Below are 21650 nucleotides of genomic sequence, written 5' to 3'. Positions count from 1 at the left end.
AGACCATGTATCAAAGACAAAACAAAACACAATGAAACAAAACCACCACCACCACCACCACCACAAACAGCAAACAAAAAATCCCTAACCCTGCTGCCCTTAAGAATGAATTTAGAGGAGAGTGCCTCTGTGTGACTCCCTCATGAATGGAGATTTAATTGCATGTATTTACACTGTTTTGAAAGAAAGCTTTCTAAGATCTACATTTCGAGACAAAACCTGACAATAGGAGTTGAATCTGTTTTTATGAAAGCAATTCAAGCTTTAAAAACCTGCCCTACCAGAGCTCAAGGGAAGAGTTTATAGAAAACTGTGGTGATACTTCACAAGCCTTATAAATTATTCTGAAAAGGCTTCTTCAAGAAGTGTTTCCCTTCAGAACACTAAAAATGAAAGAAGCTAAGACCCAGGCTAATATACCTCTTGTCTGTGTTACCTTTATTCCTGAAGGGACTCTGAAACAGTTTTCAAAATTGAGCTTATGTGTAAACCATGTGGAGGTCAAATGCTATCACTTACTACTAACTACTGGCATGGTTGGGCTGTTTGGCTATTAGATGTCCTGGATACTGTTGTGGGTGTCTGTTAAGAAAGCAGTCTTCAGGAAGAGAGTATCTGTATTTGTAGCATGATGAGGAGGGATTACATAACTAGCCTGTGGCTTTGTGCCTCAGTCTGTAAGGTAAGGCTAATATTACTTTTCTCCTTTGGTTGTTTGGAGGATTAAATGTGTTAATGTTTGTAAGTGGTTTGGCAGAGTGCCTGGAACAAAGCATTATGTGTGTTACTGACTGGAACTTGAATATTTCTTCCCTGTAATACATTATTATGTCTGATTTAACTTGCATTGCATCACACCAGGAACACTTCTAACATGGCATTGCTGTTCATAATTCCTTTTTATTGATTTTAGAATTCCATGAAGCCAACTAAGCTGTTGAATGCATAGTTATGCTTGTGTGTGTGTGTGTGTGTGAAATGCATGTGTATATTGCATGTGTGTATAGGTACACATGCATGCTTGTGGGAGTTTGTGTGGAGGCCAGGGATTGACATTGGGAATCTTCCTTGATAACTCTCCATTATATCGAGTCAATGTTTCTCCCATGAACCCAGACATCAGTGATTTGGCTATTCTATCTATCCATCTTGCTCTGGAATCCTCCTGCCTCTACTTCCCAGTGCAAGGATTACAGGCAAGCTTCCATACTAATGTGCCATTTATGTGGGTGCCGTTAACCTGACTTCCAGTATTCATGCTTGAAGGCCAGACACTATCCCCTGAGCCATCTCTCTAGTCTCTGTTAAATGAAGTTCAAAGGACAGATGTTACCACACAGAAATCCTTAAAGTACTTAAAAGAAAAAAAGAAAAAAACCGATGGGGTGTGTCTTACTAGGCTATCCTCCAAATGATAAATCTCCTGCCTCAGCCTCCTTAGTGCTATATTTACTTACCATGCACTGTTATGCCCAGCCATAATTAAATTAACTTAAATTAAATTTAGAAATAAAAATTTTGCATTGGAATTTAGAAGTAAAATACTCCTCAAGAGCTTTCTTTTTTATTTAGTTGACATTTGAGTTTATAGGATTGTGATATTAAATTCAAGTTTATATTTGCTACAAAGTAGCCTAAAAGTATAAAAGAGGATGTAATTTCCTTTTATTATTTTGTCTTGTCTTATACTATTATTAGAATTCAGTATTGATGTTTACATACAAAAAAAATAAATCATTGGGTACCGACACATTTAGTCAGCAATGTAGATTATTCAATATTAACATACATCTTAGAGATATATCTTATATTGATTATTTTAATTTTAAATAAAAATATCAATAAATATATCATATAACTAACCATATTTAATTTTTCCTAGCTTTTTAAAAGTATAATTGATAAACATGGTACATAATATACATAACAGGACAATTTGGCACATGTACACATTGTGGACCTTTCACCACAGCAAGAATTATTTACATGTCTGTCATCTCACACAATTAAGACCTAATCTTTTATCCGGTTTTGACCTACTTCAGAGTTATTATTTTATCCAACTTTGTGTAAAAATGTATCATTAACTATAATCACGACTCTGTATGTTAGGTACCAAGAACTTATTTTTCTTAAAATTGCAAAGTTGTCAATTTATGTGTGGAAACTAAATAGTTGAATCTATGTAAACAGAAAGTCCAAAAGTGATTACTGCAGGATGAAAACAGGAGGTATGGGGAGATTTTGGTTAAAGAAAATACTTAATTCTAAACTGTACCTATAGTTACTTCGACTTAATAATGAGCTTTTAGAGTTTCATGTAAGCTTTCCTCTTTTCCCTTTAATTACAGGGTAGTCTTATAAAGATTTTTTTTCATATAATCAAACTGATCCTTAGTATTAAAAAATAAAATTATAAAAGTTTAGTGAGTCATGTTGATACAAAGCAAATTCGAGTATACTTTTTTTGTGTGTGCAGTACACATTTACTCAGTAAACATTTGATGAGTATATTTTGGGTACTAGGGAATCCTGTAATCACTGGATTTCCATGGACAAATGGAACTGAAATGATTTTGTATTTAAGGATCTCAAATATAATATGGGAAATGAATGATGCAAAAAATGTAATTAAATATTTTTGCTGAGTGTTATTATTAGTAAATTGAAGAGGAGAACAAGGGAGGAGGGTGAAGGATCCCTGTGATGGGCCAGGTTGACATTTGGCTGGAATGGCTTTTTTTTTTTTTTAAGAAAATTTATTTTACAACATCATTTAGTTCAACATAATAGCCACAGATTCCCTGTTCTCCCACTCTTGCCCCCCCCCCCCCCCCCCCCCCCATTCCCCTCCTCCAGATCAAGGTCTCCCCGAGACCGGATCGACCTGGTAGACTCAGTCCAGCAGGACCAGTCCCCCCTCCAGACCGAGCCAAGTGTCCCTGCATGTGTCCCAGATTCAAACAGCCACTCATGCAACAAGCCAGACCGGCACCAACACACGGCTGCTCCAAACAGATCAAGCCAAATGACTGTCTGGAATGGCTTTTAAGCTGAGAACTTGAGCACAAAAGGAATGAGCCATGTAAGGAGCCAGGTGGAAGTTTCTAAGCACTGAATGTGTGTTACAGGAAGGCCAAGAAGCAGGGAAGATTCTGGGGGTAGATGGAGGTCATAGGACTGAGAATGCATGGTCCACAGAGTCAGCAACCAAAGACTTACTCCATGACAGAAGTAACATTTTTCTAATAAGATAGCAAAATGCCCCATTTCTGCTCTAGAAGGGTGTCCTTTTGCCTACATACCATATGATTCTCATTCTATTCTGTACAGGACCAGGACAACTTCTACTCCATATATTCTTAGATTTAGCAATCTTAAAAAAGCTTGATTTAAAACTGATGAGCACATGAAGTAGTTACCTGCTGTTGAGAGTATTATAGTTGCTGAGAGACTCTGTCACACATTAAGGCTGTTACAAGACTAAAGTTTTCTTTTTCTTTTCCCAAAGCAAAGCCCTTAGCCTCCTGGGCACTGAGCTCTCAGCCTGCCCCCAACAGCCCGCTGCCCTCCACATTTTCCTCCATTAGGCTCTTGCATGATGCCTCTGGCACCCCACACAGGCAGCGAGACTGGCCTGCAGTGCAGCGGAGGTCAGCTGTGAATTCAGTCCAACACAGAACCCTAAGCTGACTTTAAAATCAGGAAAGGTTTATTTTCGTTTGTTTGTTTGTAACCCAAGGGCATTGTGCTTGAGCTTGCATTGTGTAGATGACAACATACATAGTCAAACAAACAGTTGGATACTCCTGGCTTTTGACAGAATCCAGGCTGGGGAAGTGGCTTACACTGTGAAGAGCTTGCACTGAGACTCATCAGCACCCATGTGAAAAGTTGGACATGGCCATTGACATCTGTAAGCCCAGATCTGAGAATAAAAACAGGCAGGTCACAGGGGCTCCATAGCCCACAGTCTAGCACAAATGGCAAAATTCTGCCTCAGTCAGAGACCCTGTCTCAAAAAAAAAAAAAAAAAAATGAGATGAAGAACAATGGAAGATACTTGAGATTGACTTCTGGACTTTACAGGCCTGGACACATGTATATGTATGCACACATACACATGCGCACACATAAGCAAACTCTCTATAAACCTCCACACGTAAAAACAGAGAATAAAAGCTTATGGGTCCAAATAGCTGCAGCTAAATGATCTGAATTAAGGTGTATTCACATAGTTCTTGAGGCGTTTTCACTTGCTGCTCATGTGGGCTGCGATTTAACTCTGAGTTTTCAGAAATTTAGCTGCCCTTCCGCAACTGTTATTTTATAAAGGAAGGTGATTGCAGATGAGTGGGGTGTGGATGTTTTCTTTTTCTGTCTTCCTGCTGTGCTTTAAAAGGACTGTGCTTAGTCATATTACTCGTTCTTTCAACCATTTGTGTGTGTGTGTGTGTGTGTGTGTGTGTGTGTGTGTGTGTGTGTGTGTGTGGTTTTACTCGGGTCTTAGTGTTCGTAGTTAATCATAAGTAGAGAATAAGACATTTTTGGACTTTGTCCCCGTAAAGCAGAGGTGGGGTTTGGGAGGTAAGTGAACAAATACATGAGAGAGATTGCGGTCACTGCTGTAGGGAAAATAGAGTTCACTTTGGGAGGAAAACTCTGGTTGGCTTTGTACTGGTTCAACAGGGAAGGAATTTTTATGAAGGTGCCTTAAGGATAATTCTTAAAATTAGTAAGGGAAGAAAGATAGGATGGAAAAGGACTTTAAGTACTGTTTTCCCCAAAGATATTGATTATTTATATTTTAAAATGGAAAATGACATGTTCTACTGAGCTCTTATATTCTCTTTCAGTGTAAGGCAGGTGGGCTCCCCACAGACCTCTTGAGTTCCCTAATGACTGTTGGGACTGTGTTGGGACTGAGAAGGAAGAAACTCATTTGATTGCCTTGTGAGAATGGGAGAAAGGAGGAAGAAAACAATGGATGCAGAGAGGCTAGGCTATTCAAGGAGTAAAGAACTTGGGGTCTTGACTGATTTTTGCCTTTCCTTCCAACTGTTAGTGTTGGGAACCTGGGGATCCTTGCATTGCTGGAAGGGAAAAGCCAGATGACTAACTCGGCAGGGCATTGCTGTGAGAAGAGAAGAGATAAAACAAGCCAAGGAACTTTAGGAAGGAGCCCATAGATGAGGGGATCAGATGGAAAAAGGCTGGTAGTCAAAGTGGTTTTATGAGGTTAAGTCTCTGCGTGTTCTTATTAATCATTAATTCATTCAGTGTTTATATGTGAAATTGTTGTACACACTGGTGAACTTCAATTTTTTTCCTGTTTGGTTATTAGCACTGGTTGGCTGTCCAGATGCATACATTTGTTAATGATTAATGTGAGAATCTTTTTTATATTTTCCACAAGTAATAGACCTTTGGCTGGGAAACAGTAAGAAGAAAAAAACTCTCCCAGGGCTAGAAAGTTCTTTTTCTATCTTTAACTCTTCTGAAAACCACAGGAAGTGATACCAACTCCTTAAATGTGTTTAAAAACTGCCCAGGAGGAGGGAAGGAGAAATGCTTGAGGCTGACCTGTTTCACTTTCTGAAGTAAGGAGTTAGTTTGGGTATCTATTAAAAACAGATGATATCCCGGTGGCATCAGTACAGACCGAAAGTGTGCAGAGGAGAGGTTAATCAAAATCTTATGGGTTTGAGTGTGTGAGTGTGGTGAGTGTGCTGGGAGAGGGGACCAAAGTAATACAGAAACCAAGTGTGTGCACAAAGCTTCTTCAGCCAGAAAGAGTCTTCTTTAAAGTCTAAATGTCAAATGGGATTATTTTATTTTGTCTTTGATTTTTGTGTCCAAATTTTATTTGCCTTTGATATGATCCTCTTTCAACTGTCTCCTATTTAAAGAGGTTGTAAATGGCTCTCTAATTTAGCAAGGATTTTTCAACATATTTACTTGCAACCAATAATTTATATGTATAAATTCAATTAACAAGGCCTTATTAGCTTAGCAACATAGTATTCATTCACCAAAGATCAAAGCAAACTAGGATCCATACATATGCTTAATGAGGGGTGAAAGCATTGTGTCGTATGTTCAGCGAAGGATTATCTTCTCGCTGGAATGTGGGTTCAGCGATGGTACATGGACCCACCTTGCTTAGTGGTGGCACTCACTGCTGTGTGTGGTAGCCATGTTCACATTGTTTTTCAAGTACATGCTTTGCATAACTAGAAAATGTTATTATACACATTTCCCTGTGTGCTGTGGGTAGAAAGCTAGACTTGGGCTCTGTTGTAGCCTCTTGTTACCTCTGTTGTCTAACAGAACAATGGTATGTACTCAACATAATGACATTACAGATGCATTTCAAATCTGCTTTCTGTTAAAATAACAGTTTCATATGTTTTTCAGAAAACGCATGTTTCAGAAGAGATGGGTGAAATTTGATGGTTTTAGCATTTCTTACTACAACAATGAAAGAGTAAGTATATTTACAGTCTTCAAAGATTATTTTATATTTGCTGAGTGCACTTTGGGAAATATGAGTTAATTGTTTAGCATTTTAAAGAACAGAAAATAGATTATCAACATGAAAAGAACTAGAATATGACAAAATCACTCCTTTAATAATTTAACTTTTCATAGACATGTACAATAAATTCTTAGCTCATACATCTAATAGCTATTTATGGATCATCGATAAACTGTAGGAAATGCTATGAGCAATGTAAATGTGAATACAAAGTTGCTTTCATCCAGTAGAACATCAAGGGAGGTAAATAAATCACATTATAAATAGAAAATTGAGAAGCAAGGAGGAGTTGCCTCATTCTTTGAGAGTGAGAAGTGTTTGTGTAAATCCCATTTGCTATGAGTTTGGAAGAAAAGAAGTTTGTATGTGCAGAAATGAGAGAGAATAGGAATCATTTACAGAAAAAATATGCAAGAAGCTCCCATGAGAAAGCATTGGCCATTTCACAAAACATGTAGTGTTTTCTGGTTATTTTGTGAAAGGGAGATGTGGGAGATGATGCTAACAGGGTTGTGTAGAGACTACTGAAAATCTTGTCTGTTGGTGAAAGTAGCAGAGGGATATTCCTTGGGCAATTGAGTCTTAATGCATGGCAGAGTTCTAGGAATGTCTTCTTAAGCTTTGAGAATGTCCTTCTAAGGAGACATAGGATGAAATATCTGTGGGGACCATGTTATTATATCTGAAAACAGTAAAAGAAATTTCCTGTGTACATATTTATATTTGTCAATGTGTACATATGTTTATATGCATGCACAGTTAAAAATAGCAAATTCTGTCTTATATAGTTACATGGTACATAATGAACCCCCTGCATCTTAGCTTGTGCATGGGTTTGGGCTGAACCTTCTCTGCATCAGAAATACGTAAAATGTTCTATCTATATTGAATGTGTCCATCATTTTTCTTGTTATTCTCTAAATGATACAATAAATAATAGTTTACATAGATTTTCTATATTAAGATATTATAAGTAATTAAGTGATCAGGAATGCAGGAGGATGTGCAGAAGTTATATGCATGTTACCATTTTGGTTAAGAGCTCGAGTGTTTGTGGGTCTTGGTGTCTGAGGAGTTTCTGGAATCAATCCCTCACAGATACTGAGGGACAGTGTGATCAGCTGTTAAACTTAGAAATTACATGAGTAACATCTGTATCACCCTTTTGACTTTTGTCTGGCCATTTTCTCAGTGTAAAGGTGAGACTGATAAACATACCATGTTTTAACTTACTAAAATTAGACCCTTTTACTCCTAATTATATTTTATCTTTAAAGTTTTATTATTAAGACATAATCATATTCTTTTATTTATATACCAACTTAACATTGTTATCTCATTAAAAGTTTATACTGCATAATACTTGTGTTATTTTTGGCTTGGGGAGAGGTGTCTCTCACTGCTGCAAGGCAGAAGAGTATGTGCACTCCTAGACAGACAATAACCTGGGCTGCAGCAAACACTTGCCGCCAGGCTGAGAACAGTAGGAGGCTGTAAGTGGTTTGGTTTTGATAGTGACCTAGATAGAGTAGCCACTTGGTTTAAACAAATATCCACATGGTTTGCAAAGTAGTGGGACAAAGGTTTTTTTTTTTTATCATTATTTGCTAATCAGCTATTTCTAGTTTGTTTATATGTTTGACCATCTTGATGTTTCACCGGTGTCCATGATTTACACAGGGAATTCAGTGTCCCTAGACCTGAAGATAACTTTTTTTGTCATTATTTTTCTCTTTATTATTTTTTTACATACTATACATGAATCATGTTTGTCGCTTTCCCAATTCCTCACAGATCCCCCACACCTCCCTTCCCACCTAATTTTGTGTTCATTCTCTCTTTTTCAAAAGTAAGTTAAAATGAACAACAACAACAAAACAGTAAGACAAAAAATGCCAAAATGAAACACAAAACGCACAGAGAAAATGTATAGCTGTTAAAGATTAGAATCATAACCAAAATGACAAAACGATGTCAGAGAAACTAATTGCTAGTTTCCTTCACCATTTGGGTCTTTTCTGTGGTTTCTATTGAACTACAGAAGAAATGTACTCAGGTATGAGGAAGACTTCCTTGCCTGGCTTCTTTGTTGGCAGGATTTTCTCTACTCCCATTTAAGAAGGAATTTCTACTTTCTTTCCAAGCGGATGAGTTTCCTCTGTATCATCTCAGAGCCCATCACACCTGCAGTGGAGTGAGCCTATTGTCATTTCAGATATTTATGCCACAAAATTCATTATTAAAAGTTTATAGTCATGTGATTTCCTAGAAATCATTTAACCAAGCATCATTCTTTAAAAATACTCCAGGTATATATATATATCCAAACATTTCATACCCTTGAATCCAGATGACTGATTCCATCTTGCCAAAACCTTCTACCATTTGAGCGTTGTTTCTTAAAAGATTGTAGTGGGGCCCCTCTGAAAAGAAGTGCACTTACGGATCACAGCTAGTGCTCTGGCTGGCTGTGCAGTTTCGCAGCTGTGTGGATGGTGCCTCCGAGTCATTGAATGCCTCGACGTGCCCCTAAGTGTATGGTTGGGCATCAGGAGGTGGTATGCAGAGGTTCCGATTTTCTGGTTTTCTTCTGTGTTCCTCAGTGTCACCCAATGATACCTCCAAGAGGACTTCTTCATTTTTATTACAGAAACAGTGTCATTCACACAGCCTTGATATCTGATCCCCTGCTAGTAAATCTAACTCACCCTGATTCCCACTCATCTGTGGGAAGAATTGCCCTGTGGTTGTTTCATCGTCTGAAAGTGGCAGATAAATGACAGAGCTGACCTAGATATCTGTGTGGTATAACCTCCAGGGATGCTTTAAAATTTCTTTAAATAACATTTCACACTTTGGAAAACAGGCATTTCGAGCCTACTATCCATTGAGGATTTTTTATTTTTATTTTTACTTTGTATTGTCTTTATATTGTTGTTACAAGAAAAAATGTAAAATCAACTCTACAGTGTTGAAAGAACCCACAGTTTTACTCTGAGATCTCACAATGGGTTATAAATGAATAATTAGATAACCTCTGACTTCCTGAAGTTAAAGTGACACAGTAGTCAGTTTGCAAAGTACATTTTGATCACTTTCTTGCTTTCTACATTTCTCTTCCAGAAGTCATTACCTGTTAAACATAATATCATTGTTATTTATAGGCATATAGTTTTTTTTTTTCTCTCTCTCTCTCTTTTTTCTAACTCCTCGGTGCTGTTTGGATTTTCTTCATTGACAGATGGGTTAAAGGTAGCACAGAACAAACTGTTAATTATCTCATTAGGGAGTTTTTTTTTCCCCAAAGCTATTATAATTCTTAGTAAACTAAAGTTCTGGAGAAGGTCACCTAGGTAACAATGTGTAAATGTTTTTATATATTTAAAAATTCCCACTGTCTGGCGTTAGTCATGACATATGTATAACAGATACACTCAAAAGCCATCCATAAAGATGCCCTGCTTCTTCCACCTCTGTAGGTTTCCTGGCAGTTGGAAGATGTATTTCTTTCTTCACAGTCTCTTGATTTGACCGCATATTTTTATTTTAACTTACTTTCATTTACAGAGTTTCCTTTGGTAAACCAATCAAATTATGTATTTCTTTGTCATGACCTTTATTAACATTTGGGTGTATACTTTGGGCAACTTGAGCACCATTTCTCTGCCATATTTTTAGTCTTCATATATTCTTTCTTTTCTTCTATTTGAACTTCTTTAGCTATTGTTAGCCATTGAAACTACTGTTAGCCATTGAAACCTACAGGAGGACCTGCAGGATGACTCACCAGGTAAAGGCAATTGCACTCCAGTCTGAGGATCTGAGTTCAATTCTGGGGCCCACACAATAGAAGGATAGAACCAACTTCAGCAAGTTTTGCTCTGACCTGCACATACATGACCACAAGCATATACATAAATAAAAAAGTAAAAAAAAATTAAAAATTTAAACCATGTGTAAATTTCAACCATCTTAGTATTGTGTCCATAAAGCTTTGCTTTATTTTCTCCAGCTAGATGACAGTTGAACTATAAATGTGTCAAGAAGTCTATAAGGAAAACAAATTGAAAGAAGGGAGGCAAATTAGGAGAGGGTGGTAATAAATGAGGCATTATGAATTATGAAGGTGTATAGTAATATTTAGGTTCAGTAGATGTGATAAAAACAAATTTCAAAAATATTAAAAATGAGCTGTCAGAGTTTGGTATAATTGTGATTGATTGGACATGGGATTCAATCATTCAAAAATATTTCTATAGCAATAACTCTAAGAAAGTTGGTAAGGGAAAGAGATGAATGATCTAACATCTACATCGGAAGACATCATTAATCAGATTATCACATTCCATGACCCTGCAGATCATATCTAAATTCTGATGTATAATTATTACAAAGCATATATACAAGTTGCTGTTAAATTGGAGTACTTGCACTGATGAGTGTGAGTACTCTAGAAGTGAGTGGAGCTGAGAAACAAGGCCATCCCAAGCCTCAGACAGTTATATACTCTGAGGATTAAGAAAGATCACTCGAGTAAAGTTCTAATGAGTTCAAGCTGTGTACAACCATAAGGACAAGTCACACATGGAAAAAAGTGTTTTCCCATAGAAGCATATAAAGAAAAGTTTAAACATTTAATTGTTTAAACAGGCAATAATGAGCAATCTGAAGTGAACTCACTCCTACCCACTACACCTGGGAGCACAAAAACATTCCAAGAACAATTCTGTGTTTCAAAGAAACTGAGGTCATAAGACTCTTGTCTATTTTCTTGGAGTGTTCTCACAAGCACTCAGAATTCTCTTCAACTGATTCCATTCCTGGACCATGTTCCACAATGAGGATCAAGGTTCCAAAAAAAGTCCCAGCAGGAAGAATTTATTCAGTAGAGTAGAGTGTATTTGTGCTGAACTGTGAAAGATTAACTATAAATGCAGACCATTGGGCATTTAGGGGTAGGGAATGGGAGCATATTGACACTATAGATGTAGGGAGAGTTCATATTTTGTTTGTGGAAAGGATCTACTCGGATCAAGGACTATTTGACCCGATTTCAGAGAGAAGGACTGGAAAAGTGATATTTTATTATTTTTATCTTTTTATTTTATTTTTAATTATATGTATATGAGTGCTTTGCCCACTACACACACACACACACACACACACACACACACACACACACACACACACACACGCATGCAGTACACATGGAAGCCAAAAGAGGACATCAAGTTCTCTGTAACTGGAGCTGCAGATAGTTAGGAACACCATTCAGGTGCTAGTTACTGAACCTGGCTCCTCTAGAAGAGTTCCCAGTGTTCTTAACCACTGAGCCATCTCTCCAGCTTCTAGAAGAGTGATATCTCAGTGATCAAGTATGGAGTGAGGATAAATGCTGTGGAATAATCCTCTTGTACACTGTAAAGAGAATCATCTGTTTACAGATACTTCTTCAGCTATTGATGAATTAATTTGTAATTTGAGGAACCTAGGCAAAATTTAAGCAGACTACTGATGACTTAAAATATTGGAGTCTGGTTGAATGAAATATATAGATGAGGAAGGGACAAAGGGAGGGAGGGAAGGAAGGAGGGTTGGCAGGTCAAGTGAAAGAGAACAATTTTAGGTTTGTTCACACAAAGTTGGTAGCTGAAATGTGAGACAGGATCTCTTTTCTTAAGGAAGAAGGATAAAAACAAGAAAGAAAAACAAGAAGAAAAAAAACCTCAGTTATTTCGTGAATATTTTTTCCTCTGATATTCTCCCTGTTGAGGTTATTCATTTACTTTCCTAAATCACATGTAAATGGCATGTTCATATTTGGCTATATGAGAGGATGTAAGAAAGGAAGCATACATGTGTATATATTTGGAATGTTATTAGAGTGTGAATAGGATTTTGACAATTCAGGGATGAGAGGTTTAGAAGAGTGGAGGAGAAATTGTTATTGAAACCAAAGAAGATGCCAGGTAGATAAGGTGCATGGGGACAGTCAGAGGGGGCCCATCTTTCCTGAAGAGCATGGTGTTGCTGACAGCTATTCCTCTCCTGTCTGTAAGGGTAGAAGACTATTAAGGGAGGACTGCTCCCTGGGTGGAATGGTTTATTTAGCATATTTTTCTCTTAAGCCGTTATTTTGACTATGAGTTTCTGCTCCTAACTGGAGTTTCTATGGTATGTTAGTTACTTTAGACGCTGTGTTTATGTGGCAAACTATTTGGCATAAATGGGATAAGATTTATTTTGGGCCATGGTTTCAAAGTATTTGGTTCCATTGATTCTAAGGTAATGCAGAACAGCATGGTGGCAGGCATATGTAGCAGAACCTATTTCACAGTGGCCAACGAGCAGAAATCAAGAAAGGACTGAAGGCCAGATACCTTTAAAATATCCTAGTCACACACATGCAGAGGGCCTACGTAGGTCCCATGAAAGCTCCTTAACTGTTGGTCTAGATTCTATGTGCTTCCAGGAGCTCAGGTCAGCTGTCTCTGTGGGTTCCTCCCAAATGACTTGACTACCCCCTGGCTCTTACAATACCTCCCCCTTTTCTTAAGGAGGACTCCCAGAGCTTAACCCAGTGCTTGGCTATGAATCTCTGTATCTGCTTTAATCAGTTATTGGGTAAAATCTCTGCATGTGTGTGGCACTTATATAGCTTGGTCTATTGGTAAGGCTCCTAGCAGTGAGATCATGACCTGTCCCCATGCTGTATTATCCAGCCCAGCCTTTATGCAGGCGGAGGAGCTCAGTTCTACCTCAACTTGATGTGCCAAGCTTTGTTCAAGCCCATGGGAGACCTGCTCCTTTGAGGAGGAGTGGATGGGGAGGGGGGCAGATGGGAGTTGAAGGGGGAAGGGAACAGGAGGGGAGGAGGAAATAGAAACTATGGCTGGTATGTAAAGTAAATGAAAAAATATTAACTAAATAAAATAAAATTAAAATAAAAAAACACACCCTAGTGATGATACCCATGTTCCCCAATTAGGCTGTACTTCTTAAAATTCCTACCACCTTCTACAATATTGTTACCAGTGGGGTCCCAAGTGCTTGACACATGACCTTGTAAGAAGATTTTCCTACTCAAACCATCAAATATAGATACTATCATGGGAGGGAATAGAAGAAAAAGCCATTAAGGAGAGCCTGTGGGAAAACTTCTGATATTCATATGTAGGATGTGTGTATTACAGCCTCATATTTCTTGACAACTCTGCATTCTTTATTATTTACTTTTTTTTGGCAGGGGACATCTATTTCTCATTTTCCAGCTTCTGTTATTTTTATTTGATCTGTCTTGTCAGAATTCTGCCTTTCCACTTAGCAATTTGGGGAAAGTTAAGTTTTCTTAAAGTCAGGATCAAACCTCACCATGTTTATGAAATGCTTGTTAACACTTTAAAAGGAACTGAGGTTCGGCATCTTTTTACTTATGTGTCCTGAAGTTTGAATTCACTTCTGACCTCAAATTGCCTGGTTTTTAAGTGTATAGTGAGTCTGAAGTTTCTTTCTCACACAGGACCCAAGAAATATTCCACTCTTCATCAGTCATTTGAGGTCATCTAGCAAAGGGTTCAGGAGTTCTAAGCAAACTGAAGATGGAGAGAAAGTGGTTAGACTCTTGATGTCCTTGAAAGCAAAACGATAATATGCGTGTGAATGCCGATTGCTAACAGCAGATGCACCTTTCTTCATTTCTTGTTGTTTTTCAGGGACACAGTCTTACCCTGTAACATAGGGTAGCCTCTAACCTCCCATCTCAGCTTCTCCAATTTGGGGATTAGAGCTACAAATGACCATACATGTTTTTTTTTTTTTTTTTTTCTTACCCATTATTCATTAGAGAATGGAAAAAAAAAAGTGACTCAGTGTGAGATCAAGGTTCTCCTCATCAGACCATGGAGAATAAGGTGAATTAGTGAATCTGGCAGGCTCCTTTGGTGTGCTTGCTCTCTCTGTAATGCAGCAGTATTTCGAGATGCTTCCCTGACAGTTCCTGTTGTGACCAGCAGATGCCTGCAAACACCGTGGAATCTTTGTGAGCGGACCGATTTAGAGACTGTGATTCTGGGCTTAGGAAGTGGATATTGCTGGCCTCTTAGTGTTATTTTTTATTTTATTTGGTGCTCTGCCTTTTAAATCCAGGCGACCAGAAAATTGAAAAGTTCATGTCTCTTAAAAGCTTCTGACACTTCATAGTTTTCTTTTGCAGCATTGAAAATCAGTGTATTTGCTTGTCACTCTTTTACATTTTACATAGAAATCATGAGAGAAAAACAGTTGTGAATCCTGCACCATTCTTACAGGATCTTCAGAAATTCATGTTCATCTGTCTTCATCTTTTTCTCTAACTAATACAGGAGATGTACTCCAAAGGAATAATCCTCCTCACTGCGATATCCACAGTACGGGCTCAAGGAGACAACAAATTTGAAATTGTTACAACACAAAGGACTTTTGTTTTTAGAGTAGAAAAAGAAGGTAAGATTATTTTCTGCTACCTGCCCCCTTATTCTCCTCCTCTTTCTTCTAAGATCGGGCTGTGTTACTCAGTGTGGTACAGACTCACTATTCAGTCCGAAGGACGGGCAGGCCTTGAACTCTGAAACCTCTGGCCTTATTTCCTCAAGCCCCAAGAATTCAAGCATGCACTGCCTTACCTGTGTGTAACATACTTTTGTTATTGCTTTCAAGATATTCAGAGACCTTCATTTCTCACATATCAGGTTAATAAAACAGGTAAAGAAAAATATAAGGCCACTTAAGAGAAATACAAGGCCACTTATAAGTCGATTATTTTCAAATAATCTACATTTTAAAAAGAGTTTTTGAATGTACAGTGGTAAAGCCTAAGTAAATTAACAAGTGCTCCTTGTGTGGTTACTATTATATATAAAACCCCCCCTTTTTTTTTCAGGAGCTACTTAGTATAAGATATGTCTTTAAGCTGTAGCTATAAAACAGTGTAAAATGGACAAAAATATTCTCTCACAGAGACCACTTTAGTATGTGGTTTTGATAATGCAAAATAGGCACTTAAATGTTAAAAAGCAGCGGTCCTGGTTGTAAACAGGTTGTTTTTCGGGAAGCTGACACAAGGAAGTTCTTAGCTAAATGAACTGACACAGTAATCTTTGGGTTGGGGACTCTGTACTGACTAGACTCACCGAGTTATTTTCATGGGAATCATCTACTGTGGGTCTCCCGATGCAAGGGTGACAGGTAGGGTGAAGAGATGGTTCAGCAGAGAACGATGCATGTTGCTGGGAAAGATAACTCGAGGTTATCCCTGGGAACCATATTGTGGAAGGAGAGGATCGATTCTTGCACGTTGTCTGCAGACTTTCAACACACAAAACACAGGTGCACCTCCACTCCTAAGTGCCTGTGTTTGTGAGATGCACTCCTATGTATATGCTAGCATGCAAACACACACACACAGAGGGGTGGAGAGAGAGAGAGAGAGAGAGAGAGAGAGAGAGAGACAGACAGACAGACAGACAGACATGTGAACACAAAGGAGAAATGTGATGTGCTGTTTGGATTAGGCTAAAAGTGTACAGGAGAGTATTCTCTGAATTTGATAGCACAGGAGGGAGAGGTAATGGGAATTGCAAGTTCTGTATCGTGCATTTGATTGATTCTCAGGATATGTCATGGCAATAACCTTCTCTAGGTTCAGATAATACAGGTGAGGCCAGCTACTTGATTAAATATTAAGAGACTGACCTTACTTTAGGATCTATTTGGGGGTAGATTTATAATTGACCCAATTGTTAATGAAGTGTCATCTTAGTGTGCTCTATTTCAATAATAATTGCAAAGGAACTTACTTAATATTGTGTATATACCAGACATTTTGCCAAATTCAGCATCATAACAACCTTTTAAGGCAGTTTACACGATTGTTGTCCTACTTTATACACAAGAGCATCTAGCTGTAGAGAGAAACTACTGTAATGTTAGGCATTGTGCTGTACCATTGCCCTTTAAACTACTCTGCTCCCAGAACATGGGTTAGCCTATGGCACAAAGAAACTGTTCAATAAATATGTATTTCTAGAACGTTCTCATTATTACTGAAGGTAATCAGTAGTGAGTGTACCCAGCTCCCTGTCAGGGAACAATGTGTTCCAGACTTTGATTACTGATGATTTATGAAATCAAACTAGAAGCTTGTGTTGCTGCTGAAAACAAAAACACCACGCTAAGCCTTCCCAAACAGCATAAAAAATACCGAAGAGCAGTGCTTAGAGGGCATGTTATACTGTGTAACCAATCAGTGTAGATGTTGCATGTGGCTGATATAGAAAACATTTCATATTTCTATTGCTATATTTTATTTTAATTTTTAAATACATTTTAAACTAAAAGTTTATCACCACACTTTCTTCATTCTGTTTCCTCTGTCCTTCTTACCCCCAACCCCTTTCACATTCTCCCCTCAAGCTCAAGATAGCCTCCTTTTCCTCAAATAGTATTGTTACACATACACACACACACACACACACACACAAAAAAAAAAAAAAACACCATAAATTCAGCAATTTATAAATACAATCTGCTGAATTTTTATTGTTTGTGTGTATATGGTTTCAGGGATAACAATTCTTTACTGGATAACCAATTAGAGTGCTGATCCCTGGAAGAGGCTAATACTCTCTTTCATATCAATCACCTGTTGCCTGTAGTTCCTGTCCAGCGGTATGGACCTGTAAGAATTTTCTCCCTTCCATGTAATATGTCTGTTGGTATTGCTATTGTCCAGATATTGTTTATGCAGACAGTTCTAGGAGAGACAGTATCAGAGCAACAGATGTCCTGGTATTAGGGCTCTTCAAAATCTTCCCTATCCCCTCTTCCACCATGTTACTGGAGCCATAGACACAGGAGCTGTTATGTAGTTGTATCCACTATGGCTGGGTCCTTCATCTTCCATTGAGCTCTCTAGATTGTTTCTAGCTGAGGTTTTTTTTTGTTTGTTTGTTTTTTTTTTTTTTTGTGATGGTCTCCATTTACTATAAAGAGAAGCTGCTTTGATGAAGGGTGATAACTGCACTTATGGGTGGATATAAGGATAAAATTTAGAATGTAGTAAGAATTGTCTTAAGACCCATGACGTCATTAGCACTGGAAAACTGGCTACCTTTCTAGTACCAAGCACTAGCCCCTTCTGTTGAGCTGATCTTAAGTGTGATTCGATGGCTCTTGGTTACTACCATCAACATGTGACTGCCATTTGCTATATATACCATTATGGGTATCTTACCACTTTCTGTCATTGCTGTGGTTCATAGATGTCACAGCTGAGTGGGGGTTATTAATCGCTTCCCTCATTTGGCAGTCTGCATAGTATTTTATGGTACTATGGAAACTATACTGCAGGGTGATACCTCCCAAAACAATATAGACTATGGCTGTTACCCCTAGTTCACTCTCAGAGGTTGAGGGTAAGCTCAGGTTGCTGAATAAACTGCGCACTTAGGACACAGGACTCAGGTTGTTTGAGTTGACTTGGTAATTACAAGAAAACAACACCAGAACAGAGATCATTAACCTGGCCTACAGCCTAAATCTGACCACAGAAGTTTTGGTGGCCCACAGTCACTCTCATTCATTTATACGTCAGCCCAAGGTGCTCGCTAGCCTCTACTGTGGAGTGTTTGTAGAACATTGTGTGTAAATAGCCACTTCTGCAAATCATAACTAAAATACCATTACAGTTTGGCATCTTTCATATTCCCGCTATCTAATGTTTTGATTGTTCTGGGCTTCATAAAAAATATTGCCCTTTCCTTAAATACATGAGAATTATATTAAAATAGTATCGCTTTGAAAATTGTCTTCCTCAGAGTGAAATTTCATATTGACTCCTCTTGTTTTGGGGCAGAAACACTGGCATGGGTGTGTAGTTAATGGCATTATGGTCTCCAGCCATAGCTGGCGTCAGAAATTTACAGACAAGTGACGCTGTGGGGTCCTGCATTCTCAGGGTTAGCACAGAGCTTAACGATTCTGATGGGGGCGTTCCCTGTCCAATACTGTTCTCAGAACCTCGTTGTCAATTGTAGGTGCTATGTTTCTGTTTATCTGAGCACATTGTAGACCATGGGAAATAGACTAGTGACTCAATTCTAGGCACTAGAAAGTTCTCCAAGATAGTTCTGAGTCTGATACCCAAGATGTTCTTAAATTCAAAGCAGCTTGTTAGACCTACCATATGAAATGTACCCCAGTTGCTTAGGGGAGTTACAACATGGTCTGAAGAAAATTATGAAATGTTTCCTAACTCTTCATTTTTCACCTTCCTCATTCTCATTCATGGTGTCTATCTGCTTCATTGATTGCTTCATAGTGTTACTGAAACCTCTTAAAGATGTTTTAGGACCATGCTATGATTCCAAATTCCTTTTAAAAAATATTGTACTACAAATAATGTCTTTTGTAAACATTAACCAAAGGAGTGCATATCTACTTTTCACCATAGCTATGGTGAGACTTTCCAATAATATTAATATTATACTGTAGATGGACAGTCTTATTAAATAAGAAACACAGAGCCAATTTCAGAGTTAAAAGACCAAGAGATCAGAGCAGTAGCTGAGAGCTGAGCTTCCCCTTCACTGCCACTGCTGTCCTTCCTCTCAGCAAGAGCGCTACTTCTTGTGTATCTTTTTATAGACTTTCTGTTCTACCTTCTCATTGGTTATAAGCCCAACCACATGACCTCCTCATCACTGCCCATCTATACAGACCTCCAGGTCTTCTATGGTTGGTATTGAGATTAAAGGCCTGTATCTCCAAGCTGGCTGTATCTTTGAACACACAGAGATCTGCCTGTCATGTGATCGGGATTAAGGGCCTGTGCTACCACTGCCAGACTTCTGCTATGGCTTGCTATCAGCTCTGACCCCTAGGCAACTTTATTTATTAACATACAAATAAAATCACATTTCAACTACAAATAAAATATCACCATATTGTACTACTGGGGTTGGGGAAATAGCTCAGTGGTAAAACGCTTGCTGTGCAAGGGTGAGAACCTGAGTTTCATCCCGAGTAGAGGCACATGTTTGTAATTCCAGTGCTGCTACAGCAAAATGGGGAGCAGAAAAAGGAGAACCCCCAGATATTCATGGAGCACCTACTCTGTCAGTGAATATGAGTCTGTCACAAACAAAATAGAAGGCAAACACTGACACTCAGATTGTACTCTGATCTCCACACTCAGACCATGGCAGGCATATCACGTGCGAGCGCACGTGCATGCACACACACACACACACACACACACACACACACACAATATAAAGGTGTCTACTACTCAGACATTTGCCCAGTTGTAAACTCTGTATCTCTATGGAGTTTTTTATAGTTTGAATGGCCATTCTGAAGCAATTGAGTGGCTTCTGTAGCTGTGCGATATTCTTTTATTGGTGAGTTTATTAGAATAAAGTGATTTTTTTTAACAAAACAAAAATACTATAGGCCACAGATTTGGTTTGAAGAACTTATGGGTTGGAGTGACTGATTGTAATGTGTATTACCATCTGAGTCCTCTTCATGCATCTTAGAATCATATATTCAGCCTCCTACTGGATATCTCAGCATGATCTTCAATAGCATCTCAGATGTCAGATGTCCAAATTCCTCCTTCTACTCTTCCCTCTAAACCTTCTTCTCTTCTAATCTTCCTCATCACCAGAATTGGAAGACTCCTGTGCTCAAGCCATGAGCTCTTCTTGGTTTTTCTTAAGTCTTTTCCTTCTTTTATTACATATCATCAAATTGGTTATTGAATCCTGTCACTTGGTCATTTTGACTTTGAAATTAAGACTAGATGATGACTAGTTTTTAATGCCTACAGTGTCACCTATTAGTTCAAAGCAATTGCTTTCATCTGGGATAGTGATTTCATTGATTCACTACGATCCTGTCATGATTCCTTTAGTCAGAAAAACCATTTAATAGGGAAGTCTGATTATATCAACTCATTTCTAAGGTCCCATTTCTTACTTAGAGCAAAGCATAGTGTGTAAAATGTCCCAAAGCCCTCTAGACTCTTGATCTGGTCTTGGTCTTTTTCCATTCCTTCCTTCCATGCCTACCTTTCTTTGCTACATTTCAACAGCAAGGAGTTCTTGGACCTGGATCTGAAAGTCTCAGTTGCCCTGGGACCACGGCATGCACTGGTCTCCATCCTACAGGGTTTTCTTCCAGGCATCTTTCTGCTTGCTCCATTACTTCATTTCTTTAGGCATTGCTTGACCAGTCCTTTTCTTTTGAGGCTTTTTCTATTACTATATTTAAGGTAACTCTCCTGTTGCCCCTCATCCTATGCATTATGCTGTCCCAATTCACTTGTCACTGTGTAGTGCACTCCAGTGAATGTCTGTGTTTGTATGCCTTCTTCCTTTCAGTAGAGTATAATCTCCGGGAGAGAATGTTCCTGCTCCTGGTGTGCAGAATAAGCCCTGTAATATAGCAGTTAGTATTAGCACATGCTGTGGATATCACTCTATGTAAATAAAACACTGATGGCCAGTGACCAGGCAGGAAGTATAGGCGGGACAAAGAGAGAGGAGAATTGGGGAAACAGGAAGAAGGGAGAGAGAGACTGCAGCCACCGCCAGGAGAAGAGCATGTAGAGACGCCGGTAAGCCACCAGCCACGTGGCAAGCTATAGATTTATAAAAATGGGTTAATTTAAGATAAAAGAACAATTAGCAAGAAGCCTGCCACGGCCATACAGTTTATAAGTGATATAAGCGTCTGAGTGATTATTTTATAAGTGAATTGTGGGACTGCGGGGCTTGGGGAACCTGGAGAAAAGCCCTCCAGCAACAAATGGCGCCCAACGTCTCGAGTTTCCACCTTAAACCTGAGAATATTTAATAACCAATTCTAAACAGAGCCAAAACCAGGTTCCTGCTTCTTGTCTCATACGGGCAGCTAGATGCGGCAAAACGCAAGTTTGGACACTGGCGGGTTCCTGGCGGGTGCGTTTGACCTGCAGTATGGCGGAAATGAGGCATCTGCCAGCGGCAAATTAAGCTGTGTGGTAGATTTAGTCTTTACTAGTATTTAAAAAAAAAAAAAAAAAGAGGTTTCT

General features: G+C 38.6%; 1 protein-coding gene across 2 annotated transcripts in view; it reads left to right on the top strand.

Annotated features, from left to right (window-relative positions):
* Positions 1-21650, top strand: part of Arap2 (ArfGAP with RhoGAP domain, ankyrin repeat and PH domain 2) — a 186498-nt gene that overhangs the window by 46793 nt on the left and 118055 nt on the right. For both annotated transcript variants that reach the window (XM_028868146.2, XM_028868144.2), the window contains exons 7-8: positions 6418-6487; positions 14899-15019. In XM_028868146.2, the coding sequence (XP_028723979.1) occupies positions 6418-6487; positions 14899-15019 (191 nt within the window). The remainder of the gene's footprint in view (positions 1-6417; positions 6488-14898; positions 15020-21650) is intronic.

The sequence above is a fragment of the Peromyscus leucopus genome, chromosome 10 (assembly GCF_004664715.2).
Source record: "Peromyscus leucopus breed LL Stock chromosome 10, UCI_PerLeu_2.1, whole genome shotgun sequence".
Taxonomy (NCBI): Eukaryota; Metazoa; Chordata; class Mammalia; order Rodentia; family Cricetidae; genus Peromyscus; species Peromyscus leucopus.
Note: the sequence above shows the minus strand (reverse complement) of the source record. Positions and strands in the feature narration are given on the sequence as shown.